The sequence below is a fragment of the Pipistrellus hanaki genome, assembly GCF_964339955.1.
Source record: "Pipistrellus hanaki genome assembly, chromosome: 1".
Classification (NCBI taxonomy): Eukaryota; Metazoa; Chordata; class Mammalia; order Chiroptera; family Vespertilionidae; genus Pipistrellus; species Pipistrellus hanaki.
The window spans coordinates 129,312,545-129,327,650 of NC_140503.1; the positions used below are offsets into that span (position 1 = coordinate 129,312,545).

At 42.3% G+C, this 15,106-nt stretch overlaps 1 protein-coding gene across 3 annotated transcripts in view; it reads right to left on the reverse strand.

The window, feature by feature from the left end:
- Positions 1–311: 311 nt before the first annotated feature.
- The window catches only part of IL15RA (interleukin 15 receptor subunit alpha), a 38,371-nt gene continuing 23,576 nt past the window's right edge, over positions 312–15,106 (reverse strand). The window contains exons 2-7 of one of the 3 annotated variants that reach the window (XM_084868995.1): positions 14,344–14,538; positions 12,086–12,178; positions 8,957–9,148; positions 8,450–8,482; positions 4,541–4,587; positions 312–1,608 (exon numbers count right to left, since the gene is read on the reverse strand). In XM_084868995.1, coding sequence (XP_084725121.1) covers positions 1,585–1,608; positions 4,541–4,587; positions 8,450–8,482; positions 8,957–9,148; positions 12,086–12,178; positions 14,344–14,538 — 584 coding nt within the window. In that variant the 3' untranslated portion in view covers positions 312–1,584. Of the gene's footprint in view, positions 1,609–4,517; positions 4,588–8,449; positions 8,483–8,956; positions 9,149–12,085; positions 12,179–14,343; positions 14,539–15,106 lie in introns of all 3 variants that reach the window. The other 2 variants (XM_084868994.1, XM_084868996.1) reach the window with 2 other exon arrangements.

The following is a 15,106-nucleotide window of genomic DNA, read 5'->3' on the forward strand; positions in this document are numbered from 1 at the left end:
TTTTTTTCTTTAATCCTCATCAGAGGTTATTTTTTTCCATTGATTTTTAGAAAGAGGAGAAGGGAGGAAGGAGGGGAAGGGAGAGAGAGAGAGAGGAACATTGACATGAGAGAGACACATCTATTGGTTGCCTCTGACTGGGACTGGGGATCGAACCTGAAACTGAGGTATGTGCCTTTGACCAGGAATTAAACCCATGATCCTTCGATCCGCAGGCCGACACTCTAACCATGAGCAACTGGCCAGGGCTTGGTGTCCCTTTTTGTTGTTGTTGATGATGTTTATTTCTTCTCAGTGATTGTTTTACTGCATTTTTAAATTGAAAATAGACATTTTATTTTGTTTACATAAAATACAATTTCAAAATGCAAGTCATAATGTGTAGATACTAGAGGCCTGGTGCATGGGATTCGTGTACTGGTGGGGGGCATGGCTCATGGGGATTGACTTGCTATGGGAGTGCCGCTCATCCAGGTCAGCTGAGTGGCTGTGGACCGGCCCTCTGAGCGGCTACTCCCTGGTCTGGCATCTTTTGTGGCACCAGATCACTCGCCTCTCCAGAGGACCTGGTCAGAGCCAGGCCCAAGGACAATAGCGGTAGAGTAGGCCTCATTCCCATGGCAGCCAGAAACCCACCTCCCAGCCTCGGGGGTCCAGCTCTGTGAGCCCGGGCCATGGCGGTGGTGGAGATGCTGTGCAGCCTGCAGGTGTCCGGAGGAGGTGGAAGGGAGCAAGGAGGAGGAGCCTGGGGTTCCTGCCCATTGGCCCAGAGTTTGCAGTGGGAGCAGCCGCTCTTCCTGGTCAGACTTAGCAGGGATCCCACTCCTGCGTTGAGTGTCTGCCCCCTGGTCAGTGCACATCATAGTGACTGGTCAACTGGTTGTTCTGCCATTCGATCGCTGGGCTTTTATTATATAGGATAATAAACGATGTATAAATATAAATGTATATATGGAGAATGTCACTGAGTTCAGTTTCTTTCTGAATCCTTAAATTAAGAGAATTCACTGGGTACAATATCTCTTTGCTCCCTTTCAGTGCAAGCAGAGCATCTAACTGGAGAGAGTTTTAGGAGCTCAAATGCTAATGTCATCCTTATAGACACCTCTCAAGCCAGGAGGCGCCTGCTGAACTCACTTAGAGCCTCAGATATATTTTTCTTTGTAAACTGCCAGTCAGGAGGAGGGATGGAAGAGAGTCAAGCTGATCAGTTATCCTGAATAAATATCATAATAAAATAAAAGCCCTGATAGGAAGACCTGAGGCCTTCAATGCCGGGGACTTTGGGAACTTGGCCCCATATCTGAGGCAGGGCAGGTATCAAGCTTCCATCGTAAGCCTGGAGCGCCTACTCCTCTAGACAGTGCTGCGGGTGGGCACATCTTGGTGGCTTCTCCCTGGCCCTGGACTCCTTGAGTCTTTTCTAGGTCCCCTGTGGCCAGAACAGAGTTGGTGCCTTCACTGTAGCCCTTGCTGGCCTGGCTTTCCCTTGGAGTTTCCTAGACTGTGTGGCTGCTTTCTGTATCCTCCTCTCGGCCATTGGTTCCCCCAGTCATTGGGATATCTTCCATATTTTCCATTTGATCACGGGGTGTCTGGGAAGTTTGCCTGTAAAGAAATAATTCACAGGTTTTGAAAAGAGGAGAGCATTGCCCTCAAATTGAGTAAACAGTCCCTATTGAACACTCACATGGAGAAAACTGTACTTTGGGCACATAGTGTTATATTTTTAGGGTTCTCAGCATTTAAAAAAAAATATTTTATTGACTTTTTACAGAGAGGAAGGGAGAGAGATAGAGAGCTAGAAACATCGATGCGAGAGAGTCATCGATCGGCTGCCTCTTGCACACCCCTACTGGGGAGATGCCCGCAACCAAGGTATATGCCATTGACCGGAATCGAACCCGGGACCTTTCAGTCCCCAAGCCGACGTTCTATCCATTGAGCCAAACCAGCCTTGGCAGTTTTCAGCATTTTTAATCCTCTTATTCACCAAAGATTTCCAAATGCTATTGGAGCAACCCCCCCCCCCTCCCCCTGCCAATCCTCCGCTGAAAAGTGGTAGCTCAAATGGCAAGAAGAGAAGGAGAAAGTAACTAGGAATCAGCTAAGCCAGATGTGATAATCCTGATAAAAATGATATAATACTTATAAAGCTTTTAAAACAGTTCTTGGCACTTAGTGTTAAGCATTGACCCAGGAACTAGGTTTAATTCCTGATCAGGGCACATGCCTGGGTTGTGGGCTCGATCCACAGTAGAGGTATGTACAGGAGGCCAATCAATGTGTCTTTCTATCTCTCTCCCTCTAAAAATAAATTAAAAACATTTTAAAAAGTAAACTCTTAAAGAGGTGATTATGAATATTTCTTTAACAGTCTGTGAATATTGATATTTTCTTATGAGCATATTTATTGGCCATATATACTACGTTTTCAAATACTTTTAAAGAACATAATTTAATGTATTATTCTTTTAAAAGATTGTGTATGAATTTTTTTTTTTAAATACTCGCCTAGCCAACAGCATCTCAACCTGTGAACAGGAGGTCATGGTTCTATTCCTAGTCGGGGCATATGCCAGGTTGTGGGCTCCATTCCCAATGTGGGATATGCAGGAGGCAGCCAATCAATGATTCTCTATCATCATTGATGTTTCTATCTATCTCTTCCTCTCTGAAATCAATAAAAATATATTAAAAAAATATATAGTCAATGATTATAGTCATTATAATCTCTTAAGAATGTAACTCTAAATATAGCATTTTATATGAAAATTATTATGATATTTAAAAAATCCTTCTAAAATACATTTCGCCAACGTTTTAAAATTTTTTATTTTTTGATAAGTTCTTAAGTAATATAGTAATCTTTGTTAATTTCTAAACTATTTATGAGCTTACGGTAATTCTTGTTGGTTGAGATGGTATTAACAGGTTTTGAAGATTTATGTAAATTTTTAGATACTTTCATTTTGGCTTTACAGTAGCATTTCATGAAATGTTCATTTTCTTTGAAGTTAGGCTCAAAGGACAGTGTAGCTTTTATATTGATATGATATTTACAAAAGAATATTTTTTTTCTATCATAGTAACAGCTTATTTTCAAAAAATCTTATGTTCATTGATTGTATAAAGCCGAGAAAGGATCCAGAGCAACTACATCAATGTGGAATACTGAAATACTGGTTACTAATTGATAGAAGTATAAAATTAAGGCTAACCCAGGCTGGTTTGGCTCAGTTGATAGAGCATTGGCCTGTGGATTGAAGGGTCCTGGGTTAGATTCCCGTGAAGGGCACTTGCCTAAATTGCAGGCTTGATCTCCACTAGGGGGCGTGCAGGAGGCAGCTGATCCATGATTCTCTCTCATCAATGATAGTTCTCTCCCTTCCTCTCTTAAATCAATAAAAATATATTAAAAGAAAAAGAAAAATTCATTTTAAAAAGTTTAAGGAGCATTTAAAAAATAAATTAAGTAAAGGCTAATGTGTCATTTGAGGCTTTAATGAAAAAAAATGATAAAAATGCCTGATGATTAGAAAAATAATAAGGTCTGAAATTTCAGCAAGTGGCAGAAACAATCTTGTCACAAGTGCTGAAATGTAGAATTTTAATGATCAGAAATACAAAAGTAAGACTGACATGAATGAGTATATTTATAAAAAAAAGTATCTCCAGCCGAAACCAGTTTGGCTCAATGGATAGAGCGTCAGCTTGGGGACTAAAAGGTCCTGGGTTCGATTCCAGTCAAGGGCATGTACCTTGGTTGCGGGCATATCCCCAATGGGGGGTGTGCAAGAGGCAGCTGATCGATGACTCTCTCTCATCCATGTTTCTAACTCTCCATATCTCTCCCTTTCTCTTTGTACAAAATCAATAAAATATATTTAAAAAAGTATCTCCATATTTAATGAGTGCATTGAAGAAGAATATAGTCATGCCTATATGATAAGAAGTGATACAAATTGCATATCTACCAAATTGGTAATTTGGCACATTCTTTCTTTCTGAATTGGCTCTTGGTAAAATTGACCCCGTGTCATCAGCTCTCATTGCCCCATTTCTGACAAGTGGCCTGCTTTGGAAAGTAAATGGCTTTCTAAGACTGGTTCAGTGTGACTGCTCAACTCCAACACTGTTGTGTGCTTTTTAAAAATCCTCACCTGAGGATATGTTTTAGAGAGAGGAAAGGAGAGAGAGAAACATCAGTGTGAGAGAGAAGCATTGATTGGTTGCTTCCTGTACAGATCATATACCAAAACCTGGGTATGTGCCCTGACTGGGAATCGAAAAAACCATCTTTTGGTATATTGAGATGATGCTCCAACCAACTGAGCCACCAGCCAGGGTCCAACACTCCTTTGGCCAACATAAAAGAGGGGCGAGAGGGAGATCCTGTGTCTTTACCCAAAAAAGGGATTCTTCATTGGGAAGGCAGGCTCAGAGTCATAATAATGAACTATTTTCTCGGAGGAAAGGAAGAATCTTGTCCAGTGTGATTCTCTTGTGCCACTCACCTTGATCTTTTACAATAACATACCAGAAGTAATGCTCCACAAAGCACAGTAACAGATGAGAGTGTTGCCACTGTAAAAGAAGAGAACTAAGCTGGTATCATCCTAAAAGTTCAGGTTCATTTCATTTTTATTTAATTTATCGGGGTGACACTGGTTAACAAAATTATACAGGTTTCAGGTGCACAATTCTACAACTCATATTTGTATACTGTTTTGTGTGTTTAGTACCCCAGGTCAAGCCTCCATCCATCACCATCACCTATAAGGTTCATTTCTAAGAATCTGAAAAATCTTTACTATTTACATTCCCGCAGAGAGATACAAATGCCTTCCCAACCAGCTTACTGTTATTAACATTTCTTAAGGTTCCATGCAATTCAATCTATTCTACCTCTGGGCAAAAAGTAAATTCCTTCTCCACCAACACTGCCAGTTCACACTGTCCAATTCATGTTATCTCATGTCCTGTGCTCCTAATCCTTGACCTTCCTGAGCAGAGTGACAGAGTCAGGAGGGGAAAGTAAGAGGCTCAGAGATCAGAACCTGGGGTGGACATATGAGGATGAGGAGGCCAGCACTTCATGAGAAGAAATGCTTGCTGCTAAATCCAAAGTCAAGAAAGTAGATATGGTAAGGGTCCTTCTCAGTTGTCCTCTGGCACAACCTCCCTCTTCTCTGCAGCTTTGCAGAATCCTGATTTAGAAATGATAGCTTGCAGTGCCATTTTTCTTCCAATTCCATTGTCATTATTTATTTGCTACTTTTTTTTTATAACAGAGGAAGGGTGATAAGGAGAAAGGGGGGTTGTTATAAGAGAGATTTTACAAGTAAGAGGAGAATAAAGAAATGCTTAGGAAAAGGAAAAAACTGTTGACTGAGTTGAAAAGAACAGCATGGATGGTGGGAGGATTTGAGGTGGAAGGCCAGCAGCAATGACAGCATTTGAGATTTATTAGACAGGAACAGTGGGATCCTCGTGTGGAAGCAAAAGGGCAGGTGAACATAACTATTTTTAAAACACCGAGTGAATAATAAATTCCAAGCAGATTTTGCCAACTTGCCTTAATATTATGAAATCTTTCTGCAAAAATCACCTGGCTGCCCCACCTGCAAGATGACAACCCTGAACATCTGGAGAGCCAGTCATCTCACTGTGGACCATGAGTCAATTAGTCTCCTAGACCAGTGGTTGGCAAACTCATTAGTCAACAGAGCCAAATATCAACAGTTCAATTGAAATTTCTTTTGAGAGCCAAATTTTTAAACTTAAACTTCTAATGCCACTTCAAAATAGACTTGCCCAGGCCGTGGTATTTTGTGGAAGAACCACACTCAAGGGGCCAAAGAGGCACAGTTTGCTGACCACGGTCCTAGACCATTAAACTTTCAGACCTGTCCCTGTACAACTAACACACAACCTTGTAGGCAAGGGTAAATCCCCATGGGTTGGCATTTAAAATATAACCCTATTGAAATACAGGTTAAGTATATGGAAATGGGAAACACCCAGATTCTCTGCTTTCCAGCAGTGAATGTAAATGGGTACAGTTTTTCTCAAAGGTAATTGGTAATATAACAAAAGCTCTAGAGAAGACCATATATATTAACTCTCCATTTCTACTTCTAGGATTCACTCTAAGGAAATGGGAGAGTATATATAGGAATAATTACTGAAGTATTATGTAAAATAATTTTTTAAATGTTTACCTAAATATCAGTAGAAAATTAGTTAAAATGTGTTAATACCCATCCAATGGAATATTATTCAGCTTTTAAAAATTATGAAATGGCCTGGTAGATGTAGTTTGACCTATGAACCTATGAGCTTTGATCTATGAAATAGGACAGTGGTTCTCAACCTTTTTAATGCCACGACCATTTAATACAGTTAGGTATTAGGCTCTACAGCAGCGGTTCTCAACCTGTGGGTCACGACCTGTGGGTTGAGAACCGCTAGTAGCTTTGCCTAAGACCATCAGAAAACACATTATGATTCATAATAGTAGCAAAATTACAGTTAAGAAGTAGCAACGAAAATAATTTTATGGTTGGGGGTCACCACACATGAGGAACTGTATTAAAGGGTCACGGCATTAAAAAGGTTGAGAACCACTGAACTAAGAGGTCACAGTTTGATTCTGTCAGGGCACATGCCCTGGTTGCTGGCTCAATCCCCAGTAGGGAGCGTGCAGGAGGCAGCTAATCAATGATTCTCTCTCGTTGATGTTACTATCTCTCTCTCTCCCTCTCCCTTCCTCTCTGAAATCAATAAAAATATATTTTAAAACTTGTGAAACTAATCTATATTAACATGAAAAGATGCCTATCTATAATAATAAACACATAATATGCTAATTAGACCGGACAGCCAAACGATCTTCTGCATGTCCTTCTGTATGAAATCCGGGCAATTTCATGTATTGGGCCTCTAGTGATATCATAAGTGAAAAAAGGTGGTTGAAATAAAAATGAGCCAAAAGAAATCCAGTAAGCCATGTGTATATCATAGGCACAAAAAAAATATTGAAGAATATCTATCAAAGTATTAAGTAATGGTGGGATTGTAGATAATCTTTATGTTCTTTAAGAAATTTTCCCCTGATATTTTTGCAATGTTGCTGTAATCAGAAGAAACAGTAAAGTGCAAAACCAAAATTACTTGCTGTAGAAAAAGCATAGAAAAGTTGTTCTAAAAGAAGTAACAACAAACTTGGAAAACTAGTGAAAGTTGTTTTGACTAAAAATCAGAAATCTTTATTAGCAGAGATATTGTAGCTGATGATTCACTATTTCGTCATGTTGACTAAGCAGTTCAGCATGCATTTACTGTTCATGGAGAGATTTATTGTAAAAGGCAAGCTGATATAAACAATAAGTTGTATTTCACAATGCTCCTTCCTGTTTATTTTTAATGAGGATATATATATAAACTACAGACTCAAACTCAAGGGAGAAGCAATTTGAACTCAGTGACTTAAACTCAAACACTTGGCCTCTTCCTCAATTATCTACGGAGATAATTTAGTAAAGAAATTGAAACCAGAATCTCTATAACAATGGACCAAGATAACAACTGCCAAGTCCTCCACCCTTTTGGGTTTCCTAGGGGTGCATGGATTAGAGAAAAGGGAAGTGAAAGAGATTTCGTGAGATAGAGGAGGATTAGAGTTGGGGGGGGGGGGGGGGAGAGGAGAAAAAGTGTGTTATTGCACAGGAAGCCAGAAAGGCTAGTAACTGCCTGCATTTTATTGCAGGTTAATACCAGACCTGCCACAAATAGAATCTCCATTTCTACTGAGTGAACAGATGAATGTTACAACGGTAGCTCCTGTTAAAGGCTGAGCATATTGACTGTAGCAAACATTTCAGATGTGACAGAAAAAGGAACTCCTCACTCCTAGTGTACTAAATGAAGATGGCCATGTAAACACCATCATAGATGACATTTTGACTTTTATTTTACGATTGAGACTCCTCAAGAATAGCTTAGTTAAGGATCAGAGACCAGACCTTGGAAAAACTGAATAAAATTATTGATAAAAAGGGCTGCCAAGTGAGGCAGTAGATATTTAAGACAATGAAATGATGCACCACACTTCCTGAATATTTATTTAAATGTTAAATCCCTCAAATTTACTTAATCATTTTCTCATTCATTCACTGCTTATTCATTCAATATTTCTGTTGTACTAAAAAAAGCAACTTTAAAAGTTGTGCTATCTTTTATAACCTTATTTAAAAAACAAATGATATTGGTAGTAACAATGGGCTGATCAAAACATTAAGTTAACATTTATTGAGCAACCACTATTGTATAAAGCATTATTTATTTATTTATTTATTTTACAAAGATGAGCTCAACCAGGACTGTTCAGCTTCCTGGGACAAGTCCCCTGAGTTCCAACACTTCGAGGACAAAGGGGAATACTTACCAGTGACAACTGTGGAATTGGATGAATGTGCACCTGCGGGGAGAGATTGCAGCTCAGTTATGACGGTAGTCCTAAAGATACTGTTCTCATTAAGCAGGAGAAATTCTGCACAATTTGGTTCCTATCTTAAAGCCTTGAGAGATGCATGGCTGGCAGCCAAACTCATTTTAGCAAAGAACAAGCAAGGTAATTAATTCATTTAGAGGCTGGGCCATGCTTAAGAATTAGATGGGCCCTTACATAAGGTACAGGTTACCGAGAGCTCTTCCACCCCATAGATCGTGACTCCAGAGGGTGGGGAGCTTCCTCCATCCTCCCATATTAGGAGGAGGCAGAGAGTATTCAGATTCTTAGCAAAGCAGGTTAATACGGCGAGCCTTGGCATGTTTGGGAAATGGACTTCTTTTTTCACCTGGACTGAGCCAGGGTGGAACACAAAACAGACCAGAGCAAGAAGGCTGTGGCAGAGAGCTGATCTCCAGTAAAGTGTGCAAAGCCAGTGCCAACCTGGCTTCTCGAGGGAGGTGGAAGGAGTGTGTTCCAAGGCCTTTGCAGTTGTGGGAGGTGGGGCTTGGGAGGGCTCATTCCTGACCACCCCCGTGGTTCCTGCAGGAGGTTTGGATGGCATCAGCCTGGAGCCCGGTACCACGGCTGGCTTTGTGGCCACTATGGTGTCTGGCTTGGACATGAAAGCTGGTTCTGTCAGAAGGTACAACACATGGAGAACATAAATGTTTAGAATAGTTGCCGGAAGCCGATCATTGTTTTAATAATAGAGAGGTGTGGACAGGGAATTCGGAGGGCTGGTCATCCTTAGTTGCTTTAAAGCAGGGGTCCTCAAACTTTTTAAAGTGGGGGCCAGATCACGGTCCCTCAGAGAGCTGGAGGGCCGGACTATATGAACTACTAATTCCTACTGTAACACCTCGGCTGCACTCACTGCCCAAAAAACCTGGCGGGCCGGATCAGACTCCTCTGCGGGCCGCTTGTGGCCCGCGGGCTGTAGTTTGAAGACCCCTGCTTTAAAGGGTCAGAGCTAATTACTAGATATTGGTAGTTGAAGAAGCCCCCGCTTGTTAGTCCTAAATTCACTGACGGGCTTTTATTGGAGTTTCCTGCCTAGGGGAATGGGTGTGTCCTATAATTTTAATCTTAATAAAAGGGATGGAAAAGCCAGAGCGAGAAGTAGTTCTCCCACTAGAGTTGGACTACCGCCTGGCCCCCATTTCCCAAATTAAAATCTTTTCTAAAGTCTCTTTTCATTTGTGTGCGGCCTTCTCCAGAACCCAAACCCTGAACCAGAACCCTGAATCTCACGGAACGTGAAAGGGGTTCCCACAAATAGTAACTTTCTCAGCTCCAGAAGAGAATGAACTTAATCCGTGCTCCAAGGAGCCCGATCTGGGCCAGCCCTCCCCGCACACTGCTCCATGGATCTTTACGAAAATCCCTTAAGTGTTTAACATAGTCGTCCATCCGGAGTGGCCACGAGACTTTTGAGAAAGCTAGAAGGTTTGCAGAATAAATTACAAAGATTAGAGTAGATCCAGGCTGTTTACTAGAGAAGACTGGTCTCAAAACAAACAAACAAAAAAGACACACAAGTGGGACTGTATTTGCCAAAGCCAAAGTGTCTGGGATGCTGGCCTTAGTTTATTTTACACATGTCTTCTAAATAAGGGGGAGCCTGAGATGCCGCCCATCTGAACGATAGTGTATTTAAAGAGTATCTTGGCTTTGCCCCAGACTTGGCATCTTTGGCCGTCCGGCCACATTATTTGGGCTGCTTCATGCACTCCCAGCCCAGATGCTGCGGGAGGTCCTATGCCCTTTAATCCTTCACGTCCTCATACTACCCAGACTGCCAGCACTCCAGGTACTTTGCATAGAGTACCCCAGAGCAGTGGTCGGCAAACTCATTAGTCAACAGAGCCAAATATCAACAGTACGACGATTGAAATTTCTTTTGAGAGCCAAATGTTTTTAAACTTAAACTTCTTCTAATGCCACTTCTTCAAAATAGATTTGCCCAGGCTGTGGTATTTTGTGGAAGAGCCACACTCAAAGGGCCAAAGAGCCACATGTGGCTCTCGAGCCGCAGTTTGCCGACCACGGCCCCAGAGCATTCCCATCCAAGTGCCCATGGCAACATCACTCTGTGTCAAAGATGACAGTCTCACATCTGAGATTTTGACTGTGCAGTTTCATCTGACCAAGTGTTTGGCGCATGAAGGCAGAACTGGGAGAGGCCACTTGATGATTTTCATTAATTGGGTGAATCAGATTTGACTTCGATCAAAGGAGCTTAGAACTGCCCCAAACTTAAATATAGCCAGTACCTCAGCCTCTGCCTTCTGTTTGTAGCCAGCTAACTAGAAGGAAACCTTTTTGGCCTCTCCATCCTCCCTTCAGCAGTGGCTCTTGGCTCTGGCTACCTAAGAATTACCCAGGGAGCTTCTAGAATTCTTATTCCCAGGTTGCTCTCGAGAGTTCCAAGGTGACCTCAGTGGACAGCCAAGATTAGGAGCCCTGCTCTAGGGAGGTGTGCCAGGTATAACAGGGTGACTGTGCCTGGAGGGGAGGAGAAAGGGGCCAGGAAAAGCCACAAATTGGAAAATGGGACACAAAAAATCAAGAGTTAAGCCAAAACCCATTTGGCTCAGTGGATAGAGCGTCAGCCTGCGGACTGAAGGGTCCCAGATTCGATACCGGTCAAGGGCATGTACCTTGGTTGTGGGCACATTCCCAGTAGGGGGTGTGCAAAAGGCAGCTGATCGATGTTTCTGACTCTCTATCCCTCTCTCTTCCTCTCTGTAAAAAAATCAATAATAAAAAAAAATATATATATATATTTTAAAAAGAGTTGTGTAAAATAAGGGGCACATTGTCCCATGATATTTAGCACCCAAGGTTTCAAATTTTCTTAACACTGAGACAGTGCTCAGGAAATTGGGATGGATGATTACCTAGGACTCAATGGAAATGTGGCATGCTGGCAGCTTTGGGCAATGCTGCTACACCAGCGCCATCATAGTTCACTTGCTGGTGTTTAGGACTGTTGGGAGGTAATTCTGCGTAGGTCTCTCGTGTTTCTGAAATTCACTTCTTTTGTTATTAATACTTAGAGCTCTTTCTAGAACCAGAACTCTGTTTTTTGTTGCTTTTAAAAAATTATTCATAATTGACACCGTATTATATTAGTTTCAGGTACACAACATAGTGACTCAACATCTATATACTTTACAAAGTGATGGCCACAGCTCTGACCCAGGCGTGCTGTGTTTTCTGCCAGTACCCTGAAACTATGGTGGACTAACATGTGAGACAGGCCAAACCTCAGATCCTCCATGGTTTTGACAAGGATAGCAGTCTACAGTTAAGTTTGATCTGACGTAATACGAGTGGATTTCAAACCATTCTTAACCATGCACATATAAAACCTGGATATCAAGCCCCTTTGATTTAAAACAGAAAATTAAGCTAAGGTAAATTTTTGTTCTTGATTTTTAAAAAGTTTTGTTCTATTATGTAAGTTTGTAGTGAAACTTCTGTTGTGGTCCATGTATCTGAGGGATCTGTGGGGACCTGAGTGTTAGCAGGGAATGGGAATCCTTAAAAAACTCCCAACATTCCTACCTTTTCCAGAAGGGTAGGGACTCTCTGTCTCTGGGGTCACCCTTGCTGGCGCTACTGTGGAGGATGGCCTTTGGCGAGTCAGGGAGGGGTCTCCTAGAGAGAGGACAACCACATGGCATTTATGATCCTGCGGGTGGAACCTGGGGTGGCTTCAGAACTGGATATAAACAACAAATAAACATACAAATTTAAAACGGATACATTTGGCCTCCTAGGATAGGCCAGAAGCACAAGAAATAAACTACAATCAATGTTTCCCAACTTGCAGTTCTCATGCAAATACAAGCACAGACTGCAAACAGAATAGGCAGCAGGAATATCAGCAAATCTGTATCAGTTCCCTCATCCCTAAGCCCCACGGAGGCAACATGGATGGGCCAGAACAGATACATCCAGTGGTCTGCAACACAGCAGCGGAAGCCTGAGCTCAGGGAACCTGAGTCTTTTATTAATGGCATGACCATGCCTGCCTTTTCTCCAGAGGGAGGTGCTGTCTCCATCTTCCAAGGCTGTATTTATACATGCATCCTTGAAAAGATCAGGGAAAGGGCCAGTCAGTCCTCTGCATCAAGTAGAACGCTTTCTCCTTGCTCTGCCTCTGATGCCTGCATGACAGTCATGCAAAGAGACAGAGAGGTTGAAGGGGAGGGCTACCAGTGGCCTAAACACTACAAATTCTTGGCTCTCCAAGAAGTCCTATAATAAAGTGAGTTTGCTATAGAACATTCTCCCCTCTGCCCTGACTGGTGTTGCTAAGTGGTTGGGCCCATGCACCAAAGGGTCGTGGGTTCAATTTGCAAGTTTGATTCCTGATCAAAAGCATGTACCTGAGTTGCATTTTGATCCCCATTCCTAGTTGGGGCCCTGTGAAGAGGCAATATATCCATGTCTGCCCCCCTCTTCCCCACTGCCCTCCTTGCCTCCCTTCCACTATCTCTAAAAATCAATAGATGGTGGCCCAGAAAGAAACTCTTTACAGACTGATTCATATGCCTTTCAGCATAACGATTATTGCTTGTCTCATTTTTTATTCTTATTTCCAGTAGGACATGATCTCACTCATCTAGGGGAAATGGTGAACAACATAGACTGATGAATAAGAACAGACCCAGAGATAAGGAGCCATGGGTCAGACTGTTGGACCTCAAAGGGAGGGTGGGGATAAAAGGGAGAGATCAACCAAAGGACTTGTGTGCATACATATGAGTCAAACCAGTGGTCGAGGACAATAGGGGGTGGGGGCATTTTGGGGGTGGGGGTGGGGGATTGGAATGGGGAGTTGAGGACAAATATGTGATACCTTAATCAATAAAGAAAATTAAAAAAAAATCAATAGAAAAAAATCATCTGGTGAGGATAAATAAACAAACAAAACCTCCCCTCATCTCCTTACCCCTCTGCTTCCCCCATAGAGAAGTTGGCAGTTTTCACAAATGTTATATGAGAAAGGATCTCACTCACTGCTGGACATGCACCAAGTAAGCAATGAATGTTAAATCCGAAGACTGTGGCTTAATGTTTTTCCTAGAGTAAGTGGATTAGAATTTCTGGAAATGGCACAATTGGCTTCTGCCACAAGATTAATTGGCTCCTTCTGGCATGGTTACCTAGTTGTAGGTGGTTTACAAAAATCGATTCTGGCGACTTTCCCTCACACTTGCTCTGGACACTGACTGGACACCCGACGTGGGTAACCAAGTTAGGGAATCTGTGCCATGTGTCTCCGCAGTCTGGGATGGGTACCTTTGGAGAATGACAATAATTTCCCTGCAGGCCTTCTCGGGAGAAACTGGAAGCCCTCAGGGAAGTAACTACACTTGAGCACACATCCTTGTCTGTAGCCAAATTCTTGCTACCACAATCTTAAAAGCATCGATGGTAATAATAGTTAATATTTACCAGGCTTCACTGAATCCTTCTACAAACAAGCTACAATGTTGACATCAGGTCCATTTTCTATATGAGAAACCCAGAGTTCCGAGATATGAAGGCCCCTCCTCAAAGTCTCATAGGTTTAGGTAAGTGGCAGAGCCAAGATTTGAAGCCAGAATTGTGTGACACCCTCTCCGCTCCAAAGCCCATGTATTTCCACCTTCAGAGGTGTTGTTTAGAGGCCTGTTGGTTAATTTAGCCTCAGACCTAAATACAAAACTCTTGGCCCCTCAGATGGGCTATTCCATTACCCACACTGCAGCATTGCTGTCTATGTGTCCTTGGCAAGAGTGGCAGGGAGGGATGGTGCAGGGGCAGGTACTTACTGATGCATTTGAGAGAGGGAATTGTCCACTGGGTAATATTTGTGTCCTCGTTATGCAGACACTTAGTTAGGCTGGACGTACCAGCTTTACGCTTGAAACCAGAGTTACAAATATAACGCTCTCTGGAGTTCTCGTTATAACTCTTGACTTGGATGTTTGCGTGTTCAATAGATGTTGGAGTAGCGCATGTGGTACCTGCAAAAGTACAGATAAGAGGGAGAGATGAACAAATTTCAGCTTGTTCAGAAATCTTCCAAAAGCCTTGCCTTAGGTGCCAGACTTTCAGCATAGCTAGACATGGAGGAGTTATCAGAGAAAACCTCCTTTGCCTCACTCTCACTTCCCATCCTCCCCAGCCTCAATCAATCTCAAAGGTATCCATCTCTATTTCTCTTCTGCCTCATCCATACCAAGCCTTTGAGTTCTCTTGCCTAAACAAACAGCAATAGACTCCAGGCAGCCAGCATCATCTTTATAAATGCATATTCGATAGCTTTACTCTTTCCTGATATTCTGCTGCTCTTAAAATAAAAACTAAAATCGTTAAGTCTTCAAGGATCATCCAGAACTGGCCCTGCTTACCTCTCTAACTACTCTTTCCCCTGGCCACAGTGGCCTCTGGTCCCCTAATGCCACTTACCAGGCTTTCCCTTCCTCCCCTCGCCCCCCTCTTGGCTGGCCATCTGTCGTCCTTCTTCAGGAAAGTCTTTCCTCACCCCATAGTCAGGCCCTGGTGCTGGAAACCAATCATTGTCTCACTAAT